Genomic DNA, 21,080 nt, shown 5'->3' on the forward strand with positions numbered 1-21,080 from the left:
TAGTTAAGGAGAGTTCAATATTTGTTAATAATATTGTTATTAGATGTAGTCAAACAAGAAAAGAATTTAGTCAAAATCTTTACAAATAATTACTAAACTAGGATTTGCCCACAAAGTAATTGGACACAGGGTAGCTATCATAGGAAGTGTGAAAGTTAGATGATAGTTAACTTCATAATATTGTGCTTCATACTTTCAGAATCCAGGCTTCTTATATTGATTTTCTTCATATTGTTCTCCATACTTATTTGCTTTAAATCACTTCTCAAGTGGAAATTTAAAAAATAGCTGACTTTCTTGTTCTTTTTGTCATTTTATAGGCATGATGCAGTGGCTGAAGTGTGAAGGACTGGTGCTCTTGACATTCCTGTATTTCTCGCCTTGTCAGTTACAAAGTGAGGATGATCCCATTGGTGTTTTTCTTCAATAAGGTTCTGGGGGGGTTCAGATCAGTGCAGCTCCCACATGCCTTCATTTTCCTTTTCCAGGCTACAGCACACATGCTGTGGATAAGATCCTGGCATATAACGTTTCTTACCTTAATATCTTTGTTCATTCTTGAAACTGCTGCTTACTATGTCAGAAACCAGGCTCTTCTGATGTGGAAATCTATTTTTACTCGTATTGGGCCAGTTTACATTTGCCAACCAACTTATCCTGAACATATTTGGGATATGGGTAAAAAAAATGAACTTCATTAAGAAAACATACATTGACAGCCAGCAAACTGTACACAGAATGTACCTTTTCATATGTTATCTGTAAGTTGGACATGTGCATGTACTGAGGATAACATTGTGGCATATGACCTTAATTTTTATTTGTTAATGGTTAAGAAAATATATATAGACAGGAGGGACAGCTGGGAAACTCTGCACAGAATGTACCTTACTTGGGTCCTGAGCCCACAACACTGGAGCTGTGAGGGGGCATCACTAGCCAGGGCACCACCGTAACATGGCACATAACCTTCGAGGATTAAACTACTCAGCCATCTGAGGCCTTACAAACGCATGGACTGATGTTCTCATTTCAAGTGACCACTAATGAACCTAAGGCTAAAAATGTCTGAATTCTGTCTGAGTTATCTATAGAAGAGGCAAGAAGCTGCATTCATATGTGTATACTGAAGGACTGTTATCATTAATTGTGCAATTTAAAGTTATATTCAAGATGTTTTGTTATTTGCATAAAAACTCTTCTATACAGTTGAGTTGTTTCAACGCAAAAATGTAATTATTAATTATGTTAGTATTAAGTAGTAAAGTATGGGATTGTAATAAGAATTTTATAATAAGTTGCCTGTTTCCATTGTCCTGTTGCAGAGCATTAGACATACTTATTATTATGAAGTCTTTACTTTTGGGGTCCCTGTTAGATTTTAGTAAAGTTCAGCATTAAAAATACCGACTGCATGTGTTTCTGAGTCAGGTGTTAACATTTCTGAAAGGTAATCTTTTAATTACTTGTAATTTTATTGTATTTTTCAGATAAACATTTAGGTTCAGTAGTCTTCATTTCTTAATGAAACATTGTTCACCTAATGACTAAAACTTTTTTTTTTTCCTTTTTTTCAGATTTATTTGAAGTCAGAGTACCTGACAAGCCTGTTGTTGGTGTTGTTAAGGGTTCTGTTGTTTTGCCATGCCAGGTCATTCCAGTCGTGAATACAAAAGACTTAGAAATCACATGGTTAAGAGGCAAGGAGAGTATATACAATGTTAAAAATGAACAAGTAACGATAGATGACAAATTCAAAGGTCGTGTGGAAATTTTCAAGCAGGAGGTGAATAAAGGAAACATGTCTTTGAAGATACAGGACATAGTGGTCTCTGACTGGGGCGTGTATACCTGTAACGTGTTGACGACAGACTATTTCAGAGAGGGATCGTTTACCTTAAATGTTATAGGTAAGTTGAACAATTAGAATTTTAAAAGAGGTGAAGCCCTATCCTGATCGGTATTTTTCTGCTAGAGGGAGGACTAGTCAGCAAGAAAGAACCTAAAATAACTGAGCCAGAGCAAAAGTGTCAGTGCAAAGGATTGCAGTTAAATGTCTAAGGTGGCTGAGAAACATTTCTATTTTCATCCTTCTACCAGTTTGTTTAGCTGGCCAGTGATTTCATTTTACCTGCTGAAATCTGCAATGTACAGTTTGTTGTGGGCTTTGAAAATCAGTGAGTCCCAGCTTTCTCTGCTTTGTACCTTAATGCCATTTTTGTCTTTTAAAGTGCCTGTGTTTGGCAGAACAATTTTGTTTTTGCACAACCTGTTTCTGTTCTGTTCTTTAGGTGTCGGAGGTGAGCCCAGTCTGTCTATAGAGAGCCCACCAGGACCTGAGATTGTTGTGAAATGTGAATCACAAGGATGGTTCCCCAAACCAGAAGTAATGTGGAAAAATGGGATAAACAAGGAACTAAGAACACATGCTACCAGTAATGTGATGAACAGCTCAGAGTCCTTATTTGATGTGAACAGTGTCATCTCAGTGACTAAGGAGGACAGAGGCATTATCTGTGTGATTGAGCATGAGCAGAAGACCTTAGAGTCACACATTCAAATTGGTGGTCAGTAATCTGGCAAGGTTTAATTATTAAATGTCACTTCTATGTTCCTTTTTAATTTTATTTTAGTGTAACTTGCACCTGCTGTTATTAAAGAGAGTGATGTTTCTGACACCAAAGTCTCTACCTGATAAGGAAAAACTCATAGACTTTAATAGCCATCTTTTGTTGTCATAAGACCGACTTTTCAGCATACAGTATGCACTATCTTCATTTGAGGCACATTTCAAAGTGCGATTCACTCAAATTTGTCTTGTTGTCTATTTACATTTTTCATTACCTTAATAACACAAGTGATGCTTTCTGAGGTATAAAACCTCTCGCCTTAGCTGCTTGTATAAAAGTGAATCTCTTATAACATTGTTCTCTCTTTATTGTCTGCAGAAGAATTTTTCACTTTAGTTCCTGCCGGATGGAAGCATCTTGGAGGTTTTCTCATCTTTTTGTTATTACTCGCACTGTTCTCAGTTCCTCTAGCTGTGTATTTCTACAAGAAGCAAAAAGGTGTGTAGCTCTGTTCTATCTCAAAATGTTTCGTTACCATGCTGTTCTTTTATTAGTTTTCACTGTGACATCCTGAAAGCATTCTTGTTATCTTAGATGTGGTTCTGTAGTTGAATTTAGTTTGAATTTATTTCCTTTCATTTTGTTTATTTTTCTTTTGAATAATGTACACTGTAGGACTGTGTGTTCTCACATTTGTCCTTATCTTTTTTCTTCAGAATTCTGAAGTATTTTTGTTTAAATTATTTTTCTCTTTTCTTCTCTCACATATTTTATGCTATTTATTTGAAGTTCATTGTTGAGATTTTTTACTTTTTCTAATTTAAAAGTATTTTTATGTAACCTCACTTAAGGTGAAAGACTAATGTGTTTAGATTTAAATCCCTTCCAGTATGGCTCGAAGGGCATAAAGCCACTAGAAGGCAGGCAGTAGGGCATACGTATGAAGGTGATTAGCTGAAGAACCAAAAGATTCAGGCTCCACCACTGGATGATTGTGATGTTAAGTTGCTCAGTCTCTGGAATATGCCAGCAAGTCTATTACACATTTGAGATTTGTAAATCTGTTTAAATAAAAGTGCCAGCTAAAAACAGGCAGAATACAAACAGAAAGAATAAAGAGAATCTAGAGGTTGTGTGTTTTTCTCATTTATTAATGAGAGGGAACCTTCACCAGTAGTCAGTGTAGGTAGCCCAGGGCTTATTTGGTGTCCTGGCAGTAATTTTACAAGGGATACAAAAATAAAGGGATGTGTCTTAAGAGGCTGGCTGCTCTCTGCTACTTTCTCTACTTTCTGGATTCGTCTATTGGTTGATTTACTTTCTCTTTTAATCTCAGGTTTAGTGGATTGGTTTCCATGTAGCTGTGATATTTCATGACATCTAGTAATTCCTTGTACCTTTCTAGTCCCCAAATCCAGAAGGAGTGGCAGCTGCACTATGCTTTAGTTCCACCTTCCTTGTTTCCCTGTTATCAAGTGTTAACAATGGGAAGCTGTATGCTGTCTTCCCTACACCATCATCTACAGTTCTTACTTAAGACCAGCCCTCTGTTTGTGCCTCCTCCATTATGTAAGAATCCAGATGAATAGTTTTTGTTTCTTGCATTAAATACTAGGCCTCTGGGTCTGTACATTGCCTGCAAAAGCTTCTCAAAATCGTTCCATGTGCAGTATCTTACTGAACATTGGCTTATCTTATATTTCTCCTTATGCTGGCATATTAAAGTGTCACAGCAAGGGGATCAATAAGCAGTGCTAGCTCAGGAGCTTTTAGTACAAAGAAGTAAAGTCATCTTTGAAAGTTGACTTTGAAATATTTTTTAGCCCTTTAAACATCTCTAGGATAGTGAAAACTAATATTATTATTCCATATTAAACTTTTACTGATGAAATTAAGCTCTTAAATGTTTATGGTGTACAAAGAACAGGATCAATGTAATCAGAAAACACTGAATTTTCCTTCTGATAGGTCACCACATACAGAACAAAGGGTGACTTTGTTATAAAAAGCTCTTCAGATAAAGTGATACACAGAAGGAAGAACTCAAAAAGTAGAAGAGAAAAATGCACAAAAATAAATTTGCTGCACTGCTAGATCTAACAAGTTGTGAACCTCTGTCTGCCTTTTAAAGTGACTTGTACACTGCAGTACTGCATGAAAGTGCTCCCTTTTCCACCGCCTTTGTTTTTCTCTTTCTAGACCCTGGCATCTCTTTCTCCTGTAAGTCAAGTGTCTGCCAGGCTTCTCCTAACTCAGCACTCTCCACTTTAAAACCAGTCCCGGAGTCACTTCTGGGCCAAGCCAAGGGTGGCGTTCCTTTCATACAAACATAGCATACTGAAACTCCTTATCGTGGTGGAGGAGAGCAGGCAGACCTGAGCTTTTAGTTTTTCTAAAAACGTTAGGTCTTCAAGCCCCCCATCCCCAAGTGGCTCCCACTAATTTTTAGTGGTTCCATACATTGCCTTTCAGGGATATATACCCTCTTTTTGGGTGAATGCCCTCTAATGACTCCTGTGTTTCCACACTGGTATGTTTTTGGTTTGAATTGGGATATTTTGTAAATTAACTGTTACCTCTTCTATTTCTCTTCAGATATATTTAGTGTGAAAAAGTCGCTGTATCAGAACTACTGTAAATCCAATGCTAACTCAAAATGAACTAACACACAATTTCAGTTTTTAATTAATAATAACTAAACCTACTTGATGCTATCATAAAGATCACGAAGGATTCTCAGAGACTCAAGTAAAAAATACAGTTTGTAACCTGGTGCTTTTAACCTGCTACTCTGTTTATTTTCTATTACCTGACTTGTTTTCAGCGTAATAGTAAAAGTGTTAAAATGCAAAGTAAATAATTAAAGAAGTGACTAATACTACTGTTTTAGTAAAAGTCTGCTGTTCTGATCAAATGTATTATTATTTTGATTAATTATTTTTATATAAATATTGTCTTTGTCTTTCTCAGCAAAAATAGAATTAGAAAAACAACGTCTTGAATCTGGTAAGTTTAAAACCCTCAAAACTCAGCCTCATTTTTGGCCATCTTCTGCTGTTTTGATTTAACTGTCCATAAATTCATCATACATTACTCAATATTTAGAATAAAGGGAAGACATTTCTCTTTCAGAATTTTTACAGCTGGAGAATGAATTATGCTATACACATACTACAGAAGAATTAGTTGCAAAATTCAGTAACATTTTCACTAGAAAATGCACTTTGAATGTTTTTCTTATTACCATAACTGTTGGAGTACGTTTTCAAACACCATCAAAGTATCACTGAAGGTGTCAGGAACAACAAATTGTTATGAAATATCTACAGTGAACATGTCTACGTTTAGAGTATTGAAGCAAACTGTTACTTTTATTTCTCTCGCAGTTGCTGTCTTTAGTATCATAAAAAAATGTGTGACTTCTTCATCAATATTTCACATTTGGTAGGCAGTAGAAAGGCCCAGACTACCTTGTTTGAAAAGCCTGAACTTGGGGAATCCAGAGAGCTGATTGCTGAATAACCTGTCTGCCATTTTGATTTACAAACAAGCAATCCAATTGGTGACAAGTGAAGCAGGGCACTCTAGTATTGACATTCAGTTTGACCTATCTGGTAAGCAACATGATATAGAAGGCTGAATGGGGTGACATTTGAGAGCCAAAATGCCCCTCTTTTTTAGCAAGCAATAGCCTATCAAACAAATTGAGCACAATTGAATCAGAACATTTAACAACGCCCTTTGGAGTTGCTGTGATGTGGTAGTTCCAACAAATTTGATGGATAAGAAGAATATCACATTGTACATTATATTGCATTTTAATGGCAAAATGCTGAACTTTAATTATAGTGGTAAATGAAGGAATGATTTTATGCAGTTTTTTTGTTTAAAACAATTAGCCTTATGGGTCAGTCCCAAAACATGGGGGCTGAGCTTAAAGACAGCCAGAGTGTGCTTCTGTTTCTGGATCTGTATAAACAAACCTGGCTTTCTGAAACCCGGGGTTAGAATAGAGGTAAAACATTTGACAAGTTTCCATTGTTTGTGTCTTACCTCATACACAATACACAATAATTGTCAGCTCCATATGATCCATAAACTTCAGGATTTAATGTATAACATCTATTTAGTTCTTTCCACTTAAATGCATGCTAAGCATGTGTAATCTCCCTCACTAGCTGTCACAAGACGACTGGAGCATGCACATACATAATGATACTGACCACAGCAGGTAGTATCTTTGCTAAATAATGCAATATTTCATTAAGTAACATAATTCATTTTTTGCAGTGGCAGAAATAAATCTACTTAGAGACTAGCATATCTGGGGAATTACACTGTAAATGTAAGACAAGGTGCCAACGTCACACAGACTGTGACTAGTTCGGGGCTCAAACTGAAGCAATGAGACAGTAGTACTAACCAATGTGTTGCCATGCCTCTCCAATTTAATGGCAGTGCAAAAATCTTATTTTTGTAAAATGTTTCCTGCCTTTTACCCATTTTCTGCTAGGATAGACTGCATCCTCCCACTTCCTGTATTTTGGTAAAAGTATTACATTGTATGTTTTTTTGTCTCCTTTGCTATAAACTTGAAAAAACATAAACTTGTAGTAGTTGTTTATCAAGTTAATTTTGACTGTGAGACTGGGATTTAGCAAATAGAAGAGGCTGGTTCTTCTTATGCAGGAATTGACCAAGTCACTAATTTTATAGTATAATTTTGTGGTTGGGAGGCATTATTGCACGATGGTTGTTGCTGCCACCTCACATTGAAAAGAGCCTAAATTTGATTTTCAGTCTGGTTACTTGTCTGTATATACAGTAGTTTACATTATCTCACTATATCTTCATGTTTCTTTGTGTAGTTCTTCCACATCCCAAATGATGTGAAATTTGTGAATTTCCCTTGGGATTAATAAAGTATCTATCTATCTATCTATCTTTCATTCTATTCTATTCTATTCTATTCTATTCTATTCTATATGAGCTTGATTAGAGTGAGTGTGCCCTGTGTTGGACAGCTGTTTTACCAGGGTGATCTCAGCTTTGATGCTACCTTTATTTCCTCCATTACCTCATAACTAGCTGACAAGGATTGATTTCTAATTAAGCAATTGAGTTGGACTGAAAACCTGCAGCCACTGCACTTCTCCAGAACTGATATTGCGTACCCCTACCTTAAGGGATTGCCCTTCACTGAGTTTACAGTGTGCCTCTGTATCTTCTGCTACAAACAGCAGTTCCCATTTGAATTATGTAGTGCATCGAAAAGGGAGAGGCTGAGTTTTTGTCCCCCACGGTGTCTACAGCGTTTAGGAAAGCGGAAGATTGAAAATCTTAGCCCAAGGTACTGTTTATTGTGTATTTCTGGTACTGAAATTATTGAAATGCTGGTACTGTACAGTTTTATAAAATGCATTTTTCTGTATTTTGTCAGTGCTGGTATACCATGAATCTGTACTCATATTCATGTGAATGTATAACTAGCTACAAGAAACAGATGGAGGAACCAATTAGTGTCCTAAAGTTCAGGGTATTCATAGTAGAGAAAAATGTGCTTGTCATAGAAAAAGCACATTATATACAAAACTGTGTAAAATGAAAATATTTTTAAAAACTCATTATGACCAAGATTCAAAACTGACAATCTAAAAGTAATAGAAATACATTAAACTGCAAGTTTGTTCTGTTCTGTGTATTGTGTTGTATTGACCCCCTTCTTTTGACACCCACTGCACTCCCAACCTACCTGGAAAGGGGTCTCTTGTTGAACGGCCTTTCCTAAGGTTTCTTCCATTTTCCCTACAAGGTTTCTATTGGGAGTTTTCCTTGTCTTCTCAGAGAGTCAAGGCTGGGGGCTGTCACGAGGCAGGGCCTGTTAAAGCCCATTGCGGCACTTCCTGTGTGATTTTTGGCTATACAAAAATAAACTGTATTGTATTGTAAGTAATACAGTATATAGTAATGAAAATACAGAGGCATATACAATATACAATATGGATGTGGTGGTTCTTTATTTTTTATTATTTTTATATTTTACTTTACAGAAAATGATGATCTGCGCAAGGAAATAAGTAAGTTTATTCATGGTAATTTATCATTTATGTAATAAATGAAGAGAATATTGGGATGTAAGAGTCTTTTTTTTTGAGTCACTATAAAAAACAAGTCTGAAAAGTTGAACAGCTCTGGATTATGGACTTTCTCCTTAAACAGGGAACAGTTTGTTAATGTTGATATCTATATTTCTGCTGTTCATCATACATCAAAAGGAACTTGCAGACGATAAAGAACTGATCAACACAGTCTGGCACATCTTAAGGAAGAGGCAAAGAGGATGCTGAGGTAGTTCCAGAGCAGAATCTCCAATTAAATGCGACAAAGACAAAAGAGCTGCTTATTAATTTTAGGAAGCATGCTGAACAAGTGCAACCACCGACTAACCATGCCTACTAACCATATTGGAAAATAGCTTGAATGTTACTGAAAACATACAATACATTTATAAAAAATGTCAAAAGCACAGATAACATTATAAAAGACAAGACACACTGCTTGAATAGTTGTTTCCAAATTTAACCTTATAGGAGGTGATACTTACTGATAAAATTTAAAACAAAGTAGAAATAGTTTTATACAGACTGTAATTAAACTTTTCAATAGACCAATTTCAATTTTGCCCAAATAACTTTTAAAGAATTTAGTTTTTTCTGTATATAAATACAACATCAATTTTTATTGTATTGTATGTATGTTGGATATGCTTTTTGTATTTTGCTGATTGGATTAAAGCAAAATTCCACTTGTGGACAATAAAAAGGGTAAACTAAACTCTCCTCCACAACAACTTTCAACATATGTTTGTAGAAGATCTGAAGCTAACTGATGTTTGGAGAGTCTGGATGAAATGTAAAGTTAATCACACAATAAATGCTGCAGGGAATAAATTTACTTTATACATATATCAAAAACTCTGGCGATCAACGTGTCTTATACAAAACACTAAATGCTGTCCTCTCTCCAGCCGTAACTGTTTTCTCTGCTGCCTCCACTGCTCTTTGTAATCAGATCCTCACGTTTTTTCTGGATAAGGTCACGAACATTAGATCCCAGATCTCCATTTCTTCTTCTGGCTCTGTTGATTTAGCCGCTCCTGCGCACGGTTCCCTCACCAGCTTTGAACCTATTTCGCCCCCATCTGGAAAAATCGTTGCCTCAATGAAGCCTTGGGCTCTCCGGACGATGTGGTGCCGTCCAGACTGCTGAAAGATGTGTTTCCTGTGATTCGATATGATGTCCTAAAGATCATAACTAGTAGTCTATCCTCGGCTATAGTTCCTCATGCTTTCAAACACGCAGTTGTACATCCAATTGTGAAAAAACCTGATCTTGACCCTGCCATTCTTTCCAATCTTTGTCCAATCTCCAAACTACCTTTCTTGTCAAAAATACTAGAAAAAGTAGTTTATGAGCAATTAACTCATCACCTACAGGACCATCAGGTAATGGATCTTTTTCAGTCAGGCTTTAGGCCCCAACACAGCACAGAAACCGCGCATTTACGTGTCCTAAATGACGTCCTTTGGCATTGGACTCAGGACTCCACGTGGTTATGGTTCTTCTCGACTTATCTGCTGCTTTCGACACAATCGACCCGACATCATGATCTCCACTCGAATCCTGGGCTGGTGTATCTGGCTTAGCCCTCACTGGTTCAGGTCATATTTCTGCAACAGGACTCTCAGAGTCATGCTAGACGATTTTTCATCTGAATCAGTCCCACTCCCATGTGGGGTTCCCAGGGTTCCATTTTAGGGCCACTACTTTTTCAATCTACATCCTGCCTTTAGGTGCAATTTTTAGAAAGCATGCAATTTCATATCACCTATATGCTGACGACTGCCAAATTTATTTCTCCCTCAAGCCAACTGACTCCACCAAACCTCTCCTCGACTGCCTATCTGACATTAACGACTGGCTGGCTGTAAACTTCCTTCACCTGAGCGATTCAAAACCGAGGTCATTGTTTTAGTCCCGACTGCAAACAGGCTCCACCCCTTGGCCTCGTTTCTCTTCCCATTCCAGTAACTTCGTCTGTCTCCAATCTTGGAATCAAAATGGATACGTTCCTGAAAATGGATGCTCAAGTCAACAGCACAGTAAAATCCTGCTTTTTCCATCTAAGGCTAATCGCCAAACTCAAGCCTATTCTTTCTAACCACCTCCTGGAATCAGTAATTCATGCATTCATTACGTCCCGGCTTGACTACTCTAATTCCTGCCTTTTGGTATCAGTAAAGCCACGCTTTCTAGACTCCAACTGGCTCAAAATGCGGCTGCAAGGCTTCTAACTGGAAGTAGCAGAATCCAACACATTTCACCAATTTTGAAAACCCTTCACTGGCTGCGGTTAGATTCAGAATCGATTTTAAGATTCTCCTCCTCACCTATAAGGCATTAAACGGTCTAGCCCCCACCTATTTGAGTGTCTTGCTCCATTGTCACAATCCCCCTCGTGTTCTTAGATCCCAGATCAGCTGCTCCTAACCCGTTCCCAAGGCACGTTTTAAAGCTCGTGGTGAAAGGGCTTTCTCCATCTGTGCACCCAGGCTCTGGAACTCCCTGCCCTTAGTGGTTAGGCAAGCCGCTTCAGTTGCCACATTCAAATCTCGCTTAAAACGCACTTCTTTACATTGGCTTTTAATTCTTAACCTGTTTCATTTTCCACTTGCCTTTTGCTTTTTCTCCATTTTATTTGGTCCCTTGACCTGTTTTTAGTATCTCTGTTTTAATTCTCTCTTAATGTTTATTTTAATATTTTGCTTTTAGTCCTGCTTGTTGTAACTGTACAGCGCTTTGGTCAGTTGTAATGCTGTGTTTTAAGCTCAACAAATAAATATGGTATGGTATATACATTTTTAGTTTTTCATATAAAGGTCCCACACGGATCCTAGGACAACTAGGAGTTAAAAAAATATTTACTCTCTTAACAATACTCTCACCCTGTTCACATTGAACTTTTAAAATGTTTATTCATGTATTCGCTTAAGTGGATATAACAAAAGTGTGAAGTGAGTGAATTGTCAATGATGTGCTAAAACATTTCAAGCACAGTTTTGAATTGCCTGTTTCTTTATTTCTGAGAAAACTTTCTTGAGAAAATGAGACAAAAACATATATAAAATGGCCAAGTCAAAGCCCATGTGTGTATATATAGCCTTGTTTTTAATAGAAATTGATTACAAGATACAGCCAAGACATTACTATTGTTTCTTATTGATATTACTGTTGAAAATGACTGATTTTTGGGGCCGCACAGAGGTAGCACTGCTGCTTCGCAGTTATGGCGACCCGGGTTCACTTCCCAGGTTCTCCCCACGTGGAGTCTGCATGTTCTCCCCGTGTCTGCGTGGGTTTCCTCCCACAAAGACATGCAGGTTAGGTGCATTGGCGATTCTAAATTGTCCCTAGTGTGTGCTTGTGGTGTGTGTGTGTGTGCCCTGCAGTGGGCTGGCGCCCTGCCCGGGGTTTGTTTCCTGCCTTGCCCCTGTGTTGGCTGGGATTGGCTCCAGCAGACCCCATGACCCTGTACTTAGGATATAGTGGTTTGGATAATGGATGGATGGATTCACATATCAAAGCTGCAAAGCCCCATTTTCAGTAGCCATTTGTTCAGTGTTGAGTGGCTAGCTCCTTTAGCTTGTTTTTAATTAGTCAAGTTTAAATGCTAATTGTTTATTAGAAATCCTTTGCATCAGCTCTGAAGTACTATTCTGTTCAGTTATGCATCTATAAGTTTAGTTTTTTTCACATGACTATCTTCTGTTTCTGCAGAGGCTACGGGCTACATCTTAAAGTCAGGTACGTCTGTTTAATGTTAATTTTTGTGTCTAATTAGTGCCAATGGAAGCTGGTGAATGGAGAACGAACACAATTAAAAAATTGAATGCCTAGATTTTCTAAGTGCTGATTACCACATATAATGCTCAAAGAACCACCTTGTCAGTTTAATATGTGACCATCAAGGTATGATAGATCAATATGCTGTATGTCTGGTCTCAAAACTGAATTATTGGTTGGCTATGAGATTTTATTACAAAGATGACCAAACTTTTGTAGGAACAGAAAGTCTAACATTTTTTTTGTCTAAATTCACCACCAAGAACTTTGAAATGGACAACTTGGAGGTTTTGTTGGAACAGATCACTAAGAAGTAGAATAGTAACATATATGACTTACATAAACAGTGGATGATATGTTGTGACCCCAGACCTGGGTCTTGTAGATTAGTCATGGTAGGGCTGAAAGAAAGTTGAGAGTGAGCATTTCTAATATGGTCTGAGAAGTCTACAGACTGTCTAAATAAAATTAAGAGCCCTTCTCTCTGTTTTTGGACTTAAGGAGCTAGCATGGCTGACTTAGAGAATGTTGCAATTGAACCAAGGCTAACTGAATAGATACTGTATGAAGCTTGGACTATGAGTCTGATGTCATTACTACAGAAGCCATGGAACAGCATCATGCCAATCAATATAATAATATTTAACTGTGGTTTTGGTTTTTTTTGTAATTGGTGGTTTTGAATTCCACCCTTGCTAATGTGTTTGTGAAATTTGTAATGATCCCTCCTTGTCTGTGTGAGTTTTTGTCAGGGTACTGCACTTTCCAAATACTTCGAGCATGGGGAAAATGGTGTATGATTAAAATATTTCTAATATTTTCATTAAAATGCCTACAACATCTATGTTTGATTAATTGAGGCCTTTAAGTAAAGTGGCATCTTATGAATAAGTTTAAGAGTGCCTGTTTACGTACCCAGCTGTTGACGGGCACTCTGACCAAAATTGATTTCAGTGCTATGGAGATGAGCTTTGGCCAGCACATCACCATACTGGATCATGTAAATTCTGTAATCAGAGGTAGATGGTTAATGTTAGAAGGCTTTTTCCAGGTTGTAATAAGTGTTTTAGTTTCAATTATTGACTCTTTTGGATGATGAGTTATTACATATTTTAATTATTTTATCAGTTTGAGGCATGTTATTGTGTTCACTCACACACTGGGTGTGTAAAACATGGAGATTATGTGATAAGATTTAAAAAGAACAAGTATAATAGCCATTTCACAGTGACCCTAGACCCCTTGTCAGTTCCAGAATTTGGCTCCCCATTTACCTCAATTGTTATCCAAAATGCGCTTTCACAAGTCTTGCTTTTAACATTTGTCTCTCGGGCCCATGAGGTGCACATAATCAGAAGTGGCTCATCTTATACTCTTTTTTAAGAGTCAAGTTCAGCTAAGTTGCCCACTTGAGAAGGTGAAAAGACCAAGATGCGACTATCTTGCAAAAGTTGCTGCCACCTATCAGCATAGCCTGCATAACCACACTTCTGCCCTAATCTTTCTAAATGAATTTCCTGGGTCATTCTACACAGTTTAGGGTTTTCAGAACCATTCTTTGGTTTTCATGAAACATTCAGATTGCACAAAATATTAGGGAGGCACCTTAGTACAGTACTCCTTTTTATTCTTCAGGTCAGTTGGGCTTCTAGGAAAACGCCTAGGAAAAAAAACCCAAATGGGCCTTCTGCGCTTACTGTGCTCTGGTGGTGTAACATAGTCCATCTCACTTTCTGGAGGTAAATTATTGCTAAATAGTATTCAGATATGGTGGCTGTTTACATTTACGTGCTTTAAGTGTAAAATTCTTCTTTTTTCGATATTCCAGAAATATGGACATTCTAAATTGTAGCTGTTGAGAAATGGGTTCATTACACACTTTTTAGGACTTAATTTATGAGTTTAGCCTTAGCTGGTGAAGAACCATGTTACTATTAAAAGCTTAAATTTCATGATTTGGGGTCCATGCTGTGAGCAATGAAAGGGCTAAAGTTAGGCTTTTTTGTCAACACCCTACTCACCTGACTTCTTATGTTTCTTTCAGAATGGGAGAGAATGCGAAAATCATTTGGTGAGTATTTGCCCTCCTCTGAGAGTAAAAGTGGCTCAGGAGTGTGACGTATAACTGCAGCTCAAAGCTAACACTTTCTAACCTGTGACAAGATGTACCAGTTTCTAGTGTGTAAAAGAAAATTTTAATATTTGGAATTGTACACTTTATCAAATTAAGTACAGTATTTGCTATTGTCATATAGGACCAGTGCATCTTTTAATTGTTTGGTTGCCACAAGTGGATTTTTTATTACCTTTAGAGAACTCAATGTGGGTTATAAACTGCTCTGATTCTTTCACTCCCATCTCTCTTCAGCTCGTGTGACTCTGGACCCTGACACCGCACAACCCCACCTTGTCGTGTCTGCAGATGGTCGTCGTGCACAAAATCAGCATAAAGATCAGAACGTCTCTGACACTCCTCTCAGGTTTGAAACCTGGCACTTTGTCCTGGGGAGGGAGAGTTTCACCTCAGGACAGTACTACTGGGAGGTGGATGTGAAGGAGATGAGTGAATGGTATTTGGGTGTCGTCAATGAGTCTGCACAGAGGAAAGGACGAGTGAGTCTGAAACCTCAGTCAGGATACTGGATTGTGAGGTGGTATGGTGATGAGCTGACTGCACTGACTGACCCTGAGACCCCACTGCGACTGAGAGCGATACCCCAGAAAGTGGGCATGTACCTGGATTGTGATGAAGGCGCCTCTCATTTTTCAGTGTGGCGGACCGCTGGCACATTTACACCTTCAATGGAGGCGTCACTGGGAAACTGTACCCACTGTTTGAACCTGGACTTGAGGGAGAAGAGCTTGAGATCCTGCAGCCTGGAGATGAAACAAACAACTCTGTCCAGAACAAGGAGGTTGTTTAGTGGTTACGTGGATCCGACCTGAACTGCTTTATTGCAACATACAGATGTTTCTCAAGTTGTTTTTTGCATTTCATCTGAAACTAAGTGAGAAATTCCAACAGTTCTGAAAACGGAAAAACAAAAAAAATCCAGAAGAATTTTGAAATGTAATGTGTCTTCTGTTTAGTTTTAAGGTGTTTCTTTAGTAATACAGAGACCCAGTCCAATGGGTATAATGTCAGCAGACAAGAGACTGCATTATAATTGTAAACTACAGAGTATTATGTTTGTAAAATATCATTAGGCCTTCAGTCAGATGTGAAAGAAACAACTTTTCAATTAGTTTTTAGATATGATTTTGAACATTTACCATAATAATGCATATTTTATGTTGTGACCTTTGGTCATATTCAAAAGTCAAATTCAGAGTTGAACAATACATAATCCCTTGATGTCGGTATTCTTGTTTTGGTTTTATTCTAATCTCTTTAACAATTCTGTGTTCGTCTTTATTTTTTATGAGTCTCTCTAATAAGGTCACTCAATCTGTAACCTCTTAACTTGTTTTAACACTAAATCTTACCAGGTCTTTTGCTCTTATTAAAGAGCATTACAAGTTCTGTTACTTTTTAGTGCTTTTCTTAATTTTTTTTATTCTGCAGTTGGCCCATTATTATTTATGTAAATGATATTTCAGTAATGTTGTGTACTAATTCAAACATAATTAAGCTTAACAAAAATAGTTTATAAGATATAGTGCCTGTGAAAGTAAAGGGTAGGGGTGAAGAAAGGCTGTGTGAAAGGCGCTATATAGGCACCCAACCCGACACAGACTGGACAAAGAGGCACATGTAAAATAAAAAAGCATTTTATTTTCTTCACCTGTGGGCACACGTCTTCCCCGGGTCCCACAGGCAGTACGCAGCACCAAGTACAGCAACACACCAAAACACCAATAAAGATGCTGTATGTCCTCCACTCCTAGGCAGCTTCGTCTTCTCCCTCCTGAGTGGTGGCCACTGACTCCTTTTATTAGGCACCCGGAAGTGCTCTTGGTGCTTGATTGCTGACACCCGTTTGCACTTTGGGTGTGGTGAAACTACTGCCCAGCAGCTCCCATTGCAGCACCCCCTGGCAGCGCCTACAGAACCCAACAGGTCTGCACCAAACTCCAACTCCCATGAAGCCCTATGGGAGTCCGAGGCACCGCTGCAACCCAGGGAGGCTGCCAACTAGGGTCCGAGGGGAGGTATTGGGTCTCCCATGCTTGCTTCCTTGGAACATGTGCTGCAGGGGCGTCCCATTTGCCACAGCTGGTAAGCACTGTGTTGCAGTAAGTTCAGATGTGAAGTTTAAGGTTGACAAAGAAGAGAATGTTGAGCTTTGGACAGAACATAACATGCCAATAAAGTGATTTTAAAGGAACTGTCTGACCTTTGGTGTCCTGCTCGATTAGGAGATACAATGAAGCTGCAAGTGAGGTAACCAACAGTTTAAAGCCTCCTGGCGAACTTAATATGTAGCCAGTGAGAGGGAAACTTATACAAAACTTGTATAAAAAGTTTTAGTGGTGATGACAGGGGAATGGCTAGTGCATTTAATTGCTGTTAAAATGTTGAGGTTTTAATTCTTTTTCTTACTTTTTCATATTTACAGATAACCTTTATTTCATATCTACCTTTTTGGTAGTGAACACCATCCCAGCCCCTCTCAAAGATGCACATTTGTGCAGATGTTTGTTTAAATCGGGTAGATTCCAATTATTGATCAAACAGTGCTCAGTCAACAGCAGGTGCTTAGAATTTCCATATACAGAAATCCAAAAATTGGCTTCACATAGCGTGTTATGAAATTCTACCCCGTGAGAGACACGTGTGTCCGTCTCTGTCAAATGTTGAAGGGGAAACCCCACTCCCCCAAATGCTGATTTGTGACGTTTAACGCTGCAGGCTGGTTCAGTGTACTGGGTGTACTGTACGCTCACCAGTTGCCATCTCATTTTTCCCTCAAAATGTTGGTGAGGACAAGACTGTCTATATTGTACATACAATTTATAGGCGGTGTGATGATAGGGAGGAACATAATCATGTCAGTTTCATCTTGAGCTCATCTGTGTTTTAATGTTAATTAAAGTGAAGTTTTGTTCATTAAGGTGCTGGAAAGTGGTAGCTAGTTACATGTTGATTAGCACATGCAAGTAAGAATTGCACTGTTCTCTATGAATGTGACAACAAGGACCCTGTAAATCTGCTGCCATTGTCTAACCTTTTTTTGTTTTAACTGTGATCTACTAAAACTGTGAGATACCAGTTTATAATTATGTGATAAAGACCACAACGTCACTCACTCACGGGTAGGGAATAGCAGAAGCAGCAGGTATTTTGCTTCAGTTGTTGAAGCTAAAATGAGCCATGGCAAAAATAAGTTTAAACCCATAAAAAGCTGATCTTGTGCCACATTAAAAGTAAAATGTATGCCTGTATGTGTGTTTTTTTATTAGTATTATTTGTAAGCTGCAGTTCGCCTTACTGCCTCAGTGCCCTGAATTTAAATCTTTGTGTGGTCACCACTGATGTCAGGTTGGCATGAGTTGCCTGTATCTGTGCAGGTTTTTCTGTACGTTTTCCTCTAGTATTCCAGAAAGGTGCAGTTTATGTGAATTGGCGTTTATAAACTGGCCACTTTTAAATGAATGTGAGCATTTATACAGTAGTGTGCTGTGAGGTGGACTAGTGCCCCGTCAAAGGCTATTTCCTATCTTGCCTGCCCAGTGCTGCTCATGCAATGAATTTGAACTCAGGACACTGAATATGTATGTTTATAGGCCTATTTAAAATATATGTCAGCTACCCATACAGCTGATTCCTTATGAAGGAGATTTTGAAACTGCTTTGTTACTATACAGCATCATCAGTCGAAAATATAGGACTTTAATGGGTACGGTTAGGTGGTTGTAAAGAAAATAAAACTCTTTGCATAGCTTAAGGGGCATGTCCTGTGTGAGGGTAATACATGACTAAGCAGGCAGATGAGCTAATAATTTTTTTTACAAAATGTTTACATACTTATTTATTCAAAGAGTGCGTCCCTGGGTTATAAATCCCCTTTTGGAACGTTATTTTTTTGAGTGTTTCTGGACATTGTACTGCCAGCTCTCAAGGTGTTTTGTGAAATAAAAATTTGATACCAGTTGGTGCCCTTATCTCTTCCTTTAAAGAACCTGAATAACCCTAATAACAACAACATTTACTTATATAGCACATTTTCATACAAATAATGTAGCTCAAAGTGCTTTACATGATGAAGAAAGAGAAAAAAGACAAAGTAAGAATTAAAATCAGAGAACGCTAATTAGCATAGAATAAAAGTAAGGTCCGATGGCCAGGGAGGACAGAAAAAACCAAAAAAAACTCCAGACGACTGGAGAAAAAATAAAATCTGCAGGGGTTCCAGGCCATGACTGTAACTGTCATTCTGTTATTTAACAAAATCATATAGACTGAGGGAAAGTATTCATATGCCAGTGTAATTATCCAGAACAAAAGAGAGGTTACAACATAACTGGGAGTAAATAAAATATCCACCAGATATGAAAACTCGTCATATTTTAGATGGTCCAAACGTATTAAAACATGGCTAGAATTTCATTCAAGTCTACAGTTGATACAATACTTCATAAGATTAATCTGTCATCTAAAAACTACGAAGGCAGAAACATATAAATTTATTTACACTTCACATACAAGAAACAATATTAGCTTAACTGTGCAAAGAAAGGACTTTTTAAGTAAACCAGGTACAAAAACAAGTGTCCAAATGACGCCTTCTGAAGGAATTCAAGCTCTTACGGTATAATAAGTGCTTAAGCAAAAGCAGTGAAATCGTTTACTTAATACAACCGAACAGTGGGATCTAGAAACATGAAAAACGAGACAGGTAGTCAGTGAGGACATGACGTGGGTTGACATCTCAACAATTTTTTTTTTTGCCTGGTATGCGAACGGAGTTGGCACTCACATACACAAGATGATAGTCAGAATGAACACAACTGGTTGGTAGTCTTACTAACTATAATATCTAATATCTGGGGTTCACCACATAATATGACACACTTTGCAATTATATGATTATCAGATTTGCATTTCTACATTTAATTTGATATGAATTTGATAATCATTCTCTGGTTTTGCAGTCTTTAATCAGTGGTCCTTTATGAAGAATTCAACATGTTGAACTGATTCAGTTTTATTAGATTTGGCGGAACTGCCTTTCAAAATGACAAAAAACCTTCATGATAGTATTTTAGGATCTCAGAATTAACTGCACACATTTTAAAACTCTGCTGAGAATGTTGCTAAAAAAAATCACCTTTTATTCATAAAAGGAAATTCGGACAAAATGACGCAGCAAACAACAATTTCACGAAAGTGAAGATGCAGTTGAAGTACAGGGCACCTTTATCCTTATTTCCTCTGAATAAGAAAACTCTTATAACAAATGTAAATGCCATGCTGGATGGACCAGCATACTGGGCAGGATAGACGGTGGTTCCTTGACAGCAAGGGAGTCTGTAATAGAAGGACAGAGATGGACTGGCGTCATGGCAAGGATGGCTGTGGATTCCTTACCCCGACGGGTGACCTGCTTAGAAGGTCAGAGAGTGTCTGCTTTCCAATGGTGTGCCCCCCCCACCCCCATTACACACAATAGCAGCATCCCACTGGTGGAACACACATATGAATACCCATAGAGAAGACCACTAATTGCAGTCCCATTGGACAACCCTGTTAGTATTCTTGGGTGCCGCCAGTGGGAGTTGCAGGTATACTTTCTTTGAAGGGCTTCTGCCTGACCCATAATTGCTTTCAGTTTGCAAAGCTGAGGCACACTGGAAGAACTCCTGGGTCTAACATAAGCTGTCAGAGTCAGGAAGAGTAGATGAGACTATGTTTGAGATGAGTAAAGAGAAAGAAAAATAATTACTTTGTTGTACAGTCTGAAAAGGAGGAAATTGGAACCCCGTAGTGGTATTGTACTAAATAAACAACTTATATTTGAACCCTGGACTGTACTGTGTAGTTATGCCTTGGGGTTTGGGGCACTGCTACATCTCCTGGTGGTCATGACTGGAATAGTCAGCAGGAAAACCTGGTCATTGGTTGGCAGGGACCTGTAGAAAAAATAAATATGTCTGGGGTTCAATCAAAAGAAATGTAATACAAGTAAGAGGGTCATCAAAACCCTAAAGAAATGGGTATAAAAAAGTCAGTCTGGGTGGCATTGCATGTCCCTCTGACACCTAGATGTCTGGAAAATTTTGCAGAGGAATATGAAAATGGCTGACTGCTCTTCGTGCCCACAAGAGCAGATTGAACACTTTGATGAGGATGTGTTACTAGGTCTCTATGAAGATACTGCCTTGAGATGTGCAGAACAAATGTATGTGCCCATGAGGGGCTGAAACTGCAGGGGAAAGAACTCAAAAGTCTGCTAACCACAAAGATGGCAAGGCTGCAGGCCTTCTATTTTGTTTTGTAGTTTCTAGGCCAGAAAGTCACAAGGCTTCCAAAGACTGCAACTTGGAGGACACCACTGCTGAAGGATCCCATCTTGAAATACTGGGGGTGAGTGACTCTTTTCCTATTCACAGAGTTAACTGCGAGTTATGAACAAAATGTCTAAATCTCCATTAAAACACTAGTGA

The 21,080-nt window shown here is 38.2% G+C and overlaps 1 protein-coding gene across 3 annotated transcripts in view; it reads left to right on the forward strand.

Annotated features, from left to right (window-relative positions):
* LOC120524635 (butyrophilin subfamily 1 member A1-like) overlaps positions 1 to 18,565 on the forward strand; it is a 38,043-nt gene extending 19,478 nt beyond the window's left edge. For all 3 annotated transcript variants that reach the window (XM_039746473.1, XM_039746478.1, XM_039746468.1), the window contains exons 2-10: positions 321 to 395; positions 1,578 to 1,910; positions 2,292 to 2,567; positions 2,949 to 3,068; positions 5,541 to 5,576; positions 8,621 to 8,647; positions 12,408 to 12,434; positions 14,518 to 14,544; positions 14,842 to 18,565. In XM_039746473.1, the coding sequence (XP_039602407.1) occupies positions 323 to 395; positions 1,578 to 1,910; positions 2,292 to 2,567; positions 2,949 to 3,068; positions 5,541 to 5,576; positions 8,621 to 8,647; positions 12,408 to 12,434; positions 14,518 to 14,544; positions 14,842 to 15,419 (1,497 nt within the window). In that variant the 5' untranslated portion in view covers positions 321 to 322 and the 3' untranslated portion in view covers positions 15,420 to 18,565. The remainder of the gene's footprint in view (positions 1 to 320; positions 396 to 1,577; positions 1,911 to 2,291; positions 2,568 to 2,948; positions 3,069 to 5,540; positions 5,577 to 8,620; positions 8,648 to 12,407; positions 12,435 to 14,517; positions 14,545 to 14,841) is intronic.
* The last annotated feature ends 2,515 nt before the right edge of the window (positions 18,566 to 21,080 follow it).

This window comes from Polypterus senegalus, chromosome 1, assembly GCF_016835505.1.
Source record: "Polypterus senegalus isolate Bchr_013 chromosome 1, ASM1683550v1, whole genome shotgun sequence".
Taxonomy (NCBI): Eukaryota; Metazoa; Chordata; class Cladistia; order Polypteriformes; family Polypteridae; genus Polypterus; species Polypterus senegalus.